Source organism: Anomaloglossus baeobatrachus, unplaced genomic scaffold (assembly GCF_048569485.1).
Source record: "Anomaloglossus baeobatrachus isolate aAnoBae1 unplaced genomic scaffold, aAnoBae1.hap1 Scaffold_97, whole genome shotgun sequence".
Taxonomy (NCBI): Eukaryota; Metazoa; Chordata; class Amphibia; order Anura; family Aromobatidae; genus Anomaloglossus; species Anomaloglossus baeobatrachus.
Genome location: NW_027445371.1, coordinates 536,139 through 549,778, shown reverse-complemented (window position 1 = coordinate 549,778; position 13,640 = coordinate 536,139). Strand labels below are relative to the sequence as shown.

The 13,640-nt window shown below is 40.2% G+C and overlaps 1 protein-coding gene across 1 annotated transcript; it reads right to left on the bottom strand.

Annotated features, from left to right (window-relative positions):
- Positions 1 to 321: 321 nt before the first annotated feature.
- Positions 322 to 12,466, bottom strand: LOC142289575 (uncharacterized). The gene is made up of 3 exons (XM_075333598.1): positions 12,435 to 12,466; positions 5,398 to 7,198; positions 322 to 557 (listed from the first exon to the last, which is right to left on the bottom strand). Exons 2-3 carry the CDS (start codon positions 7,190 to 7,192, stop codon positions 322 to 324), a joined length of 2,031 nt encoding a protein of 676 aa, XP_075189713.1. The 5' UTR covers positions 7,193 to 7,198; positions 12,435 to 12,466.
- Between the last annotated feature and the right edge of the window lie 1,174 nt (positions 12,467 to 13,640).

The following is a 13,640-nucleotide window of genomic DNA, read 5'->3' as shown; positions in this document are numbered from 1 at the left end:
CTAAACTTCTTTTCTTTTGCATCCATATTATCGCTGTGCTCAGCAGACAACTCCTTCACCATCGCTGGTCACATCCAACTGTCACTCACTGACGATGTAAACATTCCAACTGCCCTGGCTGCACAGCAATACACCGGTCATGTGACCGGCAGCTGACCAATCATATTTATACTATGGATATACTTTAGATGAGATTTAATTATATAAATCTATGTCAGGTGTTTTGCTGAATACAAGGCACCACTATTACTTATAGCAGCAGATCTGCACCAACTGGCCATTTGTGTCTGCTACTACAGAACATCCTATGGGTGTAATCCATCAGATCTCAAAAAGATGAAAGATTTCCATTCCTGTATGTCCTATAGATATAAAGTATGTATTACTATTATATATGGGATATGGTAAACATGGGCTATCTGCGATGACCACTCTTCTTTGTAAATTGTTCTTGTTATTATAATTTCCAATTGGTTTAATCTTTCTTTGCATTTTCATTGAGCACAATTTATGATTTATGTCACTGATTATGGCAACAAGAAATCGGCAATGATGAACTGAATAATATATTAAATACTGGTATAACTATCAGGTCATATAATCCAGTTTGTACGGAAAACAGTGACAAAACCATTACAGAAAGCAGCACCTTTCAGTGTTTTCATCATTTTCAATCATTTTATTGAATTTCTTCTACTTTAAGTAAATATTAAAGATTGTTCTTTCTAATATAATTAACAGATGTTATTGGTAATACATACGTTATATATGCTATTGTGTTTTCCTGGTTTCCAGTTGAGCATTTTCCAAGTCAGCCATCCTCCATTCATCTACTCCTGGGTGCAGTGTTGGATTAACCCTTTAGGTCTCCGTCAGCGACTCAGGTTACTACATCTGATCCCTTCTGCTCAAGACATAATATTTATCCATGAAACCAACTTATAGTTCCTATTGCTTATATCACTGAGTAATATTCGTGTTGATTTACATTGAAAACACAATAAAAAAGGATTAAAAAAGTAACTTATGTATCCTGTGTTGTTTCCATACAGTTCTAAGGACCAAAATTTAAAGGGATTTTTTAAATATACAGTTAGGTCCATATATATTTGGACACTGACACAATTTTTTTTTACCTGTTTCCTGAAACATATTCAAGTTACAGTTATATAATGGACATGGTCATAAAGTCCTGACGTTTAGCTTTTATTTGAGTCAAGAAAGGAAAAAGATACTGCATATATCGGGAAGCACACCCTAAAATCGTGTAAATAAATAGGATTTTATTGAATTGCAAAAGGGATTTAAAACACAATTAAAAACATACAACCCACACCTGGGTATCTCCATAAATCACAATAGTATACAGGGAATGTGCACTGCAGTCAACCAATTGTGCAAAACAACGTAAATCGCAACATCCCAATAATAATGTGGTACTGTTGAAGTAAGGGTCACCAATTCATCTATTGTATCAGGCCATAGTATGTTTCCCTAAAGTGAGGAGTCAACACACATCTCCATTATAGGAGAGAGCTGATGAAAAAGATAGCCCTAGGCACATACTATACAGACCGATGGTAGACCCAGCTGAATATAGCAACTTCAAACAGTGGAGACCCTGGCATACGCCCCACGCGTACAGATAGTGGTACACAATTCAATCCCCAATCCTCTTATATAGCATATAAACATAATTACATGTGACCAATAATCACCTGTGTGCTCTGGTCCGGACCAGTTGGAGCAAATAGTGCTCCATGTGTGCATACCGCCGGCCATGGTAACTCCAGCCCATGGTAGACGCTGCGCAGGTATCTATTCAGCAAAATCAAGTTCCGGCATATACGAGGAGATCTCGTGAGCCGTGCATGCGCTCCTACCCGTCACGGAGTCAGCGTCAATAGTCGTTATGGAGACAGGGTGAGTGAAGGGGGAGGAGGAGGGCCATAGAGCGCGCATGCGTAGTACAGTGAAAGGTCATAGCATCTATGCCTGTCAGAATAGTGTAAGTAAACGGAGAAGCAAATAAGTCACAAGCATAGCATTATAAGTAGTTGGTATTTAAGGTGTTTGTGCTCATTCGCCCAGGGAAGGGAATGCACCGTGGAGCCCACATATAGCGCATATTCTATCCATAATACAATTTTACATAGTGCACGGCCATTGAGTCTAGACATATAATCCCATTCTGATGTCTTCATAATGGACATAGTTCAGCCATATATTACAGACAAATAAGTGCAGCATTTTGCACCATCACACAGCACTATCCAATAGAATAGATGAGATGCTGTGATTACGGTCTTGCCACACACTATGATTAAGAGGCTAGAGTTCAGGGTCCAGCATATAACACATTATGCGTTTGTAATCCAGTGGTGCACACTTCCCCTTCATCTTCCAAGCATGGTGTCTTATGCCAATATCCTCCATTATCCTCTTCTCCCATCGTGCCTCCAAATTCAGATAAATACATAAATATAGTCCATTTTATTAAACCGAGGAGTTTTTTTCAATTTCTCCAGAAGAGCCATATTGTCCACATAACGTTTCCGGTTCCATAATCCAGACAGTCATATCCCAGCATTTTCAGATGGTACAGATCATCACAGTTGGCACATGCGTTGTTCAACCCAGAAATCCTGTAAAGAGAAGTTCCTCATTTAATCCAAATGGTGTGATGGAATTTAATTTAAAAATCCATCTAGATTCCATCCGCAGTAACCACTTGTGGCAAGATCCCCCTCTTCCATTACCCTTAAACTTTTGTAACCCCAATACACGTATCCCTCTAGGATTGGACTTATGATGGTGGAGAAAGTGGGTGGCTATAGGGGTAAGAGACTTACCCTTCTTTTGGTCCGAAGCTGCCAGGTTAATAGTGGAAACATGTTTTTGGACTCTTTTCCTCAACTCCTGTGATGTTTGACCCACATATGTCATATTGCAGGGACAAATTAATGCATAGATGACATTCTTCAATTTGCAGTTAACATATGTTGTTAGTACCTGTTCCTTATTGTCCTGGAGGTTACAAAATTTGTGTCGGGTTATCTGCATACATTGGCAGACATTGCAATCTCCACAAGGGTAGGAACCTACGGGATTGTATCCCCTATTGAGTTTTATTTGGGGTTTCACAAAGTGGCTAATCATTAAAGGGTCTCTCAGGTTCGGTGCCCTCCGTACAGTTAAGAGGGGGTATTCACTGACCACATTACATGTCTGAAGATCTGTGGTCAGGATGGGCCAAGGATTTTGTAAAATGTTTCTTATTTTATCCCACTGATTGTTATATGTGGTGATAAGTCTCACCTGCCGATCCTGTTTTTTGGCTTCGTCAAGATCAATGACGCTTGAGACTCCTGTTTGGCCCTCTGAAATGCCCTCGAGATCATATTTTTAGGGTATCCGCGTTCCCGAAACCTATAGGTTAGATTTTTTAGCCTGTAACCGAAACTCCCCATCATCAGTACAGTTTCACCTTGTTCTGAGGAACTGACCTCTTGGTACGCCAATCTTCGTGTGTATCAGATGTAAGCTGTTAAATTGAAGCAGGCTGTTTGTTGCCGTCGTCTTCCGGCATGAGCTAATTGTGAGTTTGTGTTAAATAATGGGTTTGCGGCGACAACTGCATAGCCAGTATATAATGATTGGAGCGAAGATAGGTCAAAAACATATTATGAATTTATTCAGATAAGAGTTGGAGGGTTACAGTCATTAGAGAAAAATAACTGTCTTGGCTTGAGTTAATAGATGGAGACAGATAGAAAATAACAGTTCATATGTCTTACATCGCTGTAGTGTGTAAGTCGTCTCGGGATGGTCTGTAGATGGTCTGGTCGGATGGGTCCGTCTTTCTCCTGTCACCTTCTGCCTCTCCCTCCTTCTCCTAAACCTTTGAAGTGTGGGCTTCTTTTATAACCCAAAACCCCTCCTCTGGATTGTCCTTATCTCTTTACATGGTAACACAAAAACTAACTATCCTTATTTTAGGTTTAGCATTACATCATGTCACGTGGTACATTTTACCCGCGAAATAAGTGTACTTGCGCACTAGAGACCTGTAACAAAACCTACTTCAGTCTTATTTATAATTCCTTTGAAGCTCGCTGAGCTTTGACCTCAGTGTAACAGTAACTTACAGTAAAACGTTTCTTATAGCTATTTCAGTTCTTAGCCCAACATTCTAAACAATATATAGCACTACTTTGACAACTTTGACAAACAATCTCAGATGGCTTTGATGGACGACTAACAGATGAGTTTGGTTCTTACCATCTCAAACTCTTGGTTTAGCATTTTCCAACACACAGACTTTCCTTAAAGGGATGGGCGATAATATACATATATTTATGAATATATGTAATCCAGTCTATGAATCAATCTCCATAAACTCACTATTTTACAGTCCCCCCTTATATGGAAGTTTGATGAACCCCGGGAAACCCTAACTCAATCGTGTCATCATTCGTATCACATACATTCTTGTTGGAAATTCTAGACCAATATTTGACTTGATAAACCAATCTGCAACTTTCTGTCAAAAAGTCATCTTGCGATTTAACATTCCTCTAAGAATGTTATCTTCCTTTTTCATTTCTATTTTTATGTTCCTATATATCTTCTGAATTCTACACATCACAAAAACTTGATATATAATACACATCAAAACTAATAAAAATATGATTATGATGGGATTAAATAAAACATTACCAACCGCTGACTGAAAAGATGACTGAGACCAGGAATGTACAGATTTACTAAAACTCTTCCACCAAGTTCTACCTGACATTCCATTCCATTCGTGTTCAATATCACTTAATTCACCTTGTTCATGTCTGAATATAATTTCTGCTTCCTTTAACTGTTTCGTTAATAAATCTAACAAACCCTTGTCTTTCTTTATTTCACTTGTCCACATATCCCAAGGAAAATCATTTATCTGTGATAAATTGAATTGTATCGGAAATGCCGTTAAGTTTCTCTTTCCTATAGAAGTGATATTAAAACTTCCTTCCTTCTTTGAAAGAGATCTCACATCTCCTTCTATACAATACAAACCCATAGGTAGGTTTTCCTTATGTACACAAGTAGAATAGTAAACAGAAACCTTCTCTGTCTCAGACATGACCTGAAAACATATCTTAGTTGGACTTACTGGAGTCACCAGATCATGTAGTGTCTGTACAGTCTCTATTCTCGCATGACAAGAAGAATGATTATGAAAACATGAATGATAAATCACCTTATCCTGTCCAGGTAAACACATCACCTTAGAAACAAAATGCAAACATGAAGAAATGTCTACTTGTTCAGTGTTCACTCCATCAAATGCAAAATCTGTGTACTGCAGTTGATAGAACACTTGTTGTGTGTTGCTCACAGGTATACCCAAAACTGTAACAGGAACAATAGTTCCCTCTCTTCCAATCACCGGGATTAGTGATGTGCCAACACAAATGTTTCGTTCACATCCTAACCACTTATTTACCCACAAATCCGTATGATTCAATGCAAAATCATACTCTACAGGTAAATTTCGCAGTATTCCCAGTGGAGTAATTCCACTCTGTAAAGCTTGTGCAATCAACTTTAAATTAGAAGAGTACTCTACCTGTATCTCCAGGCACGCTTTAGCTACTTGTGTTTCGTGTGTGCTTTCCACGAGAGCTAATGTAGCATCCTGTAGATGTGACACGGTAGAGCCTAGTACAGCAGCTGTATTCATTACCATCTTTTCAAGAAGTTGATTCAGACTCTTCTGAACCTTTACACCTTTTCCTCCAATAAAACCAATATTATCCAAATCTGACTTAAGTGTCTGTATATCTATGGCATTAGTCAGACTTCCCACTGTCCCAATTCCTCCCAGAATTCCTTCTAACACTCCTCTCTTACTCCTAGTCTGAGTAGTTCTTTTCCCAAACCATTGTTCTATCCCCATCTCCATGTTTATGAGATGTGATTGACACTGAGGAAACCTGGTAGAGATCTTCCAATGAGACATATTGAAAGTCCACACCATTGTCATAAATTCTCCATCCCTTAATAAGGACTTGGACTGAAATTGATTAATTTGGAAAGGAGTAGACGGCATGAACCTCGTGTCTGTGCATGCACTATCTGCTGCTGACCAAATATTCACACTAACGTCTTTACAATGTCTGTAATGTGTCTTTGTTTCAACGCAACACTGGTAAATTCCAGAGTCCCTGGAAGATGGATTTTCTATGGAAAAAATGAAAGTATCATCCATCCACCTGATATTACCAATCTGACCTCTGTGAATGACATTAGTTGGACTGTTTAAAAAACTTCCCAAAAATGATGAATTTTTGGTCCATGTCAACAAAGACTCAGAAGGCAATTTCAACCTTGTGTTACATTTTAACATTATGGGTAATGTATTTACTTTATTATGTACTGTCTGTGGTGAAACCCTTATTTCCGGAACTATAGTGTTAGTAGCGGTAAACACTACAGATACCTGAACTTGCACAGGTTCCCGTGTTATCTGGAAATTCCATGTTTTGACCCAATCTTTATCTCCTTCTGTGATGGAGAGTAAAGAAGGATCCAGAATTTTCCCAAAAACCTGAGTTTTTAACAAAATTTCTGTTTTGGATCTTCCAAACTTTCCCTTTGCAATCATGTCATTTGTAATATCACCGGACCATACAGCAGGTTCATCACCTCTGATCTCTATGTTCCAGTATAGTACATCTGTAGGAGAACATTCCCATGTACCAGTTTTATTATTGTGTACATATTCTCCTTGTAATTGTGTGAATCTAGTTTTAGGTCCTGCAATAGCATGTAATATTATGTCTGTGTCGTGTATGAAATGTAATTCAATGCAACATTTTGTTCCATATCCCATGCAGATATTTCCTGTTATCTCCACAGAATTGTCCGTGATGTCCTCTGTCAGTAAGTTCCGTGTATCTGATCCTCTTGGTCTTCGAGAATGTTGAATCTCTCTAGTCTGTTCATTCACATCATTGGCGATTGTTCCTTGATGTAACATGTAAACAATGACGAAAATAAAGCAAAGCAGCAGGAACGTAGATCCCATCACGTAGAAGCTTGTCTTGAGCTTGGGAAGATGTTCTTTCTCCAGAAGGCTTGATGTCATCTTTCCTTCACAGTCTTTAAGTTCTTTATTCCAGTTCGTATAGGAATCCATTTCTTCCTGGAAAGAAATGCAGTATCATTATTTTGTCACAAATATTTTGCACTGGTCAACGTGAACCCACACTTTTTGTGTTTTCCGGGTCTTTTTTACCACATTTGACACTCGGTGCACAAGAATCATGACTTGTCCCATAGTCTCAAGGACTTCAAAAGGACCTTCCCAATTACACTCCCATGGTCCACTCTTGCGAAAGGTTTTGATCATCACTAGAGCACCTTTCTTGAATTTGGACTCATAGGGTGGCTCCATTTTCTGCATTCTTGATGCCGCATATGGCAGAATCGCTTTCAGGTTCTCCTGTAGCGATCTCAACCATTGGGACCTTGAGATAGCATCTTTTTGTGGAGTGGATAAAAATGGCTCATGTGGAAACCACAATGGCATTTTTCTTCCCGTCATCAACTCAAACGGAGTGAATTGAGTTGTAGAAGAGATTGAACCTCTTATACTCATCAGTATGAAAGGTACCTTGTCAACCCAAGTGTTACCTTTGTCCAAAAGCATCTTTGCAATTCTGGACTTGATTGTCCTATTCATTCTTTCCACAATTCCCGCAGATTGTGGATGATAGGGGACATGAAATTGCTGTCGCGCCCCTAGAATAGCACAAGCAGTTTGCATGATTTTACCTGTGAAGTGGCTACCTCGATCGGAGGTAATCATCCTTGGGATCCCCCAAGTACAAAAGACATGTTGTACCAATTCCCTTGCTGTGGACAAAGCATCATCTTTCCTAACAGGTAATATTTCTACCCATTTTGAGAACACATCTACCACAATCAATGCATACCTGAGACCATGTTTACCTGAGGGTAAAGGACCAATATAGTCTATCTGCAGTGTAGACCATGGACCATCTGCAGGTGCGATCCGTAGAAGTGGTGGCTTCTGTCCTTTAGGTCTTGGATTTATTTGGGCACAAATGAGACATGATAGTACAACACTTTGAACTGTTTCGTCCATTTTTTCCCAATAAAATTTCTCCTTGAGAATGACTAACAACTTCTGTTGTCCCAAGTGACCTAAACTCTCATGGTTGTATCGAATGAATTCTACCTGTAGATGTTTTGGTACAACTGGACGCAATTCTTCATTTGAACTGTGACACAAAACCCCATTTTCACAGATGAAAGGAGGCTTTGGATCATTCAGAAAAATAACAAGAGAAGGATCTTTTCTCTGTTCCTCTGCAAATGAAGGTATGTACGTGTCTGCTCTCTGAACCGCTGAATTCTCAGAGGGTTCAGAGTCAAACACTTCCTCTCCTGTCAGGGCAGCTTCTTTGGCTAGAGCATCTGCGGTTGCATTTCCTACAGATAACTCATCATCAGATCTTTGATGTGCAGCGACTTTCACTATAGCAAATCTATTTGGGGCCCTAGATGCCATCTCAAAAATTGATTCTAGAGTTTCGCGGTGCAGCAAGGCTTTGTTGGACGAGTCCACGTAGCCTCTCCTTTCCCAAACAGGCAGGTAATCGGTTAGGGATCTGACAACATAGGAGCTATCACTGTAGATTACCATTGGTGTTTGATCATCAGCTTCATTCAGCTGTAGGACCATTCTTACCGCTTCTATCTCTGCCCTTTGAGCTGAGAAATGACTCGGTAACTTGTGTTTTACCACTTGTCCTCGCTTGGAATAGAAAATTCCATATCCTGTGTGATAGTGTCCTTCCAGAAAAAATCTAGAACCGTCTACAAACACAGGTTCATCTGCGTCTTCCGACTGTCGTCTGAAGAGAGATGGACTTGGTTCATGGAACGTTTCTATGCAATCATGGGTTTGTCCTTCATACTGCATCAATTGAGGAAGAACATACTTGGCCTTATAATCTACCTCAATTTGATTTGGAGACAATGAGAGCAACCAATGGGCAAATCTCTGATTTGACACACCTGGGATGTTTTTCTCAAAGAGAAGTTTCAGCGTGGAATGTGGCGTTTGGAGAATAACCTTTTGGAACCCGATGATGTGTTGAGTGATTTTTATCGCAAAATACACTCCCACCAGGTGTCTTGCGCACACCTCAAACCCCCTCTCAACAGGTGAGAGAAGCTTAGAGAAGTACCCCAAGATTCTCCATTCCCCCCCTTGCAGCTGCAGCAAAACCACAGAGATACTTGTCTCTGAAGTGTGTGCTTGAAGCGCAAAAGGTGCGTTCTTTTCCACCATACTTAACGCAGGTGCGTGTTGTAGATCATGTTTCAATTGTGTGAAGGCTTTTTTCTGTTCAACACTCCAGGGACCAAAATAATCATCATTGTCACCTTTTAAAAGATCATACAAAGGTCTGGCTTTGTCAGCAAAATTTTCAATGAAATCCCTTGAGTAATTTACAAGCCCTAAAAAATGTCTTAGTGCCTTGTGTGATGTTGGAATTGGAAGAGATGCAATTGCCTCTATTCTGTCCTGTAGGGGTCGCCGTGTACCTGGACTTAGCAGAACTCCTAAAAACCTGACCTCAGTCTGCATCAGCTTGACCTTTTTGGTATTCAGTTTTAAACCTGCATCATGCAGCAGCTCAAACAATTCTGCCAGTAGAGAAATATGCAAATTCTCATCCTCCGTACTCAACAAGATATCGTCCACATATTGCAATAAACATTCCGGACGAGAAAATTTCGACAAAACGTTCGCTAGCGCCTGATGAAAAATGCTTGGCGACATACTAGCCCCCTGAGGAAGCCTACAGCATACATATTGCTGATCGAGGTGGTTGAATGCAAATCGATATTGGCAACTTTGCTCAATCGGTATACTGAAACAACCATTACTGATATCCAACACTGAGAAATACCTTGCCTTAGCATCTAATCTCGACATCATGTCATGTGTATCAGCTACAATCGGTGCTACATTGGGAGTACACTTATTGAACATCCTCAAGTCCAACAACATCCTATAGCTACCATCGCTTTTCAGAACACACCACAATGGATTGTTACAAACCGAATTTGCCTTTCGTATGACACCTTGAGCCAACAATTCCTGTATAATCTTCGACATCGGAGCAACTGACTCCGGAGGCAACTTATACTGACGCTGAGGAGGTGGGTCTCGGCCTTCAATTTTGACAATTACATCCTTCATTGTTCCAACCTCATTCCTGTACTGAGCCCATAAAGAAGGAAACCGCTGTACTAACTCAGTCAATACTTCATCACCACCAGTTTCAGGCCACAAATGATCTGCTGACACTACATCGGTCAAACAAATGGTCCCGACATGACTATATTCATCTGGATCAATAACTACCGCCTTACAACCGCTAGAATCTTTCCATACTGTTTTGTTACCCAAATCAATAATCCAGCCATGCTTTTCCATAAAATCAGTGCCAATTATATTCTCAGTATCCTGACAACACCAAATATCCATTTTCGTTTTCAAAAAACCAGGTATTTCCAAAGAAACATCCTGCGCTAAAGTCACCTTTGTTCCATTTTTACCACTGAAACCAACAATTGTGCATACAGGGGAATCTGGCTTTAAATGTAAATCAACATTTGTGACACTCAATTGCGCACCTGTATCAAGGAGAAATGTTACTTCCTGACCTTCAAGATTTACCTTTAAAAACGGTCGACCACAGCTATCCATTGAAACTCGAGTGACGAATTCCAGTGGATGCAGCCTGGGGACCGGCTTTGCCAGTCAGGATGATGGAGAAGGGAGAAGAGCAGCAGGTGTCTTGCCCCTTCCATCCAATCCCTGTATGGACATTTCCCTTATCTGTCTGGTCAGAGGTGCATATGGTGATTGGTTATTTCTGTTGTCAGTATGAGTGGGCGTGTATGGTGATTGGTTATTTCTGTTGTCAGTACGAGTGGGCGTGTATGAAGGTGGAGGTGCTGAAGATGGGGGAGGTGCACTGGATGTGTTTGGCATCAGTCCATTTTCCTTACCCAGCCTTTCCTCAACTCCCGCCCTCAGGAACTTCTTGCATTCCCACTTCAGGTGTCCGGGTAGGCCGCAAAAAAAGCAATGAATTGTGCTTTTCCTGTTACCCCCCCCTGAATTCTTGTTTTTAGAATTCAACACCGGTCTTTTGTTGTTTTTGATCTGTTTTTCCTGGGATACTAATGTGTCAGTGTTCCCTTCTATCATGGCTATTTTTGATTTTACCTGATTTTGCTTCATTCGTCTACGTATTCTATCAATAAATGACGTGACCTCTTGTAGACTTTCCATCCTAGAAGCTATTTCGAATGAAGCGGGGTCCAAATATTTAAACTTTTTAACAAAGGCCTTGATCATGGAAGGCGGTTCTTGATCAGATCCGATTTCCATTATCATTTTGTAGGCCTGTTCAAATTTAACGACAAAGACAAATGGATCCTCCTGTATGTGTGTCTTAAGGTTTTCTAACAATTCGACTGTTGGGGTAGACTCTCCTGTGGTAAAGAGAATCAACTGTCTCAGCCTATCTTCCTTTGTGTCATGGATCAGGTCATTGTGTTCGTCAGTCCTAGGTGTTGCTTGTAACCTTTTTGCCATGTGGGAGGGAAGCCATACCCTGTAAATCTTGTTTCTCTGTTCATTTGTTAGATTATATTTATCGGAATGTGACTCAAAAATGTCCGCATTATGGAAGGCGTCCATTTTATCATCATATTTCGGTATGTCCTTAATGATTTTCATTAATTGGTCATGGATTTTAATGTTAAGACGGGCGGCCTTATCATGTAACTTCTTTTTCCGAAGTTCCCCCTCATTCAGACTCTCGTCCTCGGCCGTATCCAGCCCGTCCGGTACGTCTGAACCTAAAGCTTCTGTCTTGTTCTGTCTCGTATTAACAGATACATATTTAATATCTTTCCGTAGTTTTGATATTAAATCTGCTCTTGTTTCCAACTGATCCTCCAGATGTTCGATATGTTCTGCTAATATCGAACAATTTGGACAATCTGTTGTTTCTGAATCTGTGACGTGTGTGTCTGTTGTATTGGGCGTGCCTGTTGTTATGGGTGTGTCAGTCACCATGCAGATAGTGTGTGCATATGGCTGTGCCCCACCCACCATGGAGTTGTAAGTGTATACCATACCCAATACATTCTGTATCTTTTTCTGTAACCGATTTATAGTAAAAAACTTTTTATCTAGCTTAGAATTCTCAAGTTCACATTGCCGGTACAGATTTGACCATAACTGTGCGTCACTATGTGTATGATCAAAAGAATACTCTACATGACAGTTACTAAAATAATCATGAATAAAATCCATTTCTCACCAGTATGTGATGCTTGTCCTTGAATGGCTTCAACCGTCTGTTGGATGGATGGTCCTCAGATGGCTTCAACCGACTGGATGGATGGTCCTGGAATGGCTTTGACACATACGACCTCCGTGCAGCTCGTCACGTTAACCCTCTCTTAGGTTCTGATGTGGACACAGTGTATCGTCGTTCGCCTGCAGCTTGGACAGAAATTACTCACAGACCCCCACAGAGACCCCCCTTCTCGGACAAAGGCAGGGAATGACGTGAGAGAAAAAAAAAAAGAAAAAGAGTCCTTCTGCAAGAATAGGCAGCGTGAAAAAAATCACCTTTCACAGAAAACAGCTGTGGTTCACAATCATTCAGGCTGGTGCTCGCCAAATGTTAAATAATGGGTTTGCGGCGACAACTGCATAGCCAGTATATAATGATTGGAGCGAAGATAGGTCAAAAACATATTATGAATTTATTCAGATAAGAGTTGGAGGGTTACAGTCATTAGAGAAAAATAACTGTCTTGGCTTGAGTTAATAGATGGAGACAGATAGAAAATAACAGTTCATATGTCTTACATCGCTGTAGTGTGTAAGTCGTCTCGGGATGGTCTGTAGATGGTCTGGTCGGATGGGTCCGTCTTTCTCCTGTCACCTTCTGCCTCTCCCTCCTTCTCCTAAACCTTTGAAGTGTGGGCTTCTTTTATAACCCAAAACCCCTCCTCTGGATTGTCCTTATCTCTTTACATGGTAACACAAAAACTAACTATCCTTATTTTAGGTTTAGCATTACATCATGTCACGTGGTACATTTTACCCGCGAAATAAGTGTACTTGCGCACTAGAGACCTGTAACAAAACCTACTTCAGTCTTATTTATAATTCCTTTGAAGCTCGCTGAGCTTTGACCTCAGTGTAACAGTAACTTACAGTAAAACGTTTCTCATAGCTATTTCAGTTCTTAGCCCAACATTCTAAACAATATATAGCACTACTTTGACAACTTTGACAAACAATCTCAGATGGCTTTGATGGACGACTAACAGATGAGTTTGGTTCTTACCATCTCAAACTCTTGGTTTAGCATTTTCCAACACACAGACTTTCCTTAAAGGGATGGGCGATAATATACATATATTTATGAATATATGTAATCCAGTCTATGAATCAATCTCCATAAACTCACTATTTTACAGTTTGTCATTGTTTCTTATAATCTCCAAGTCTA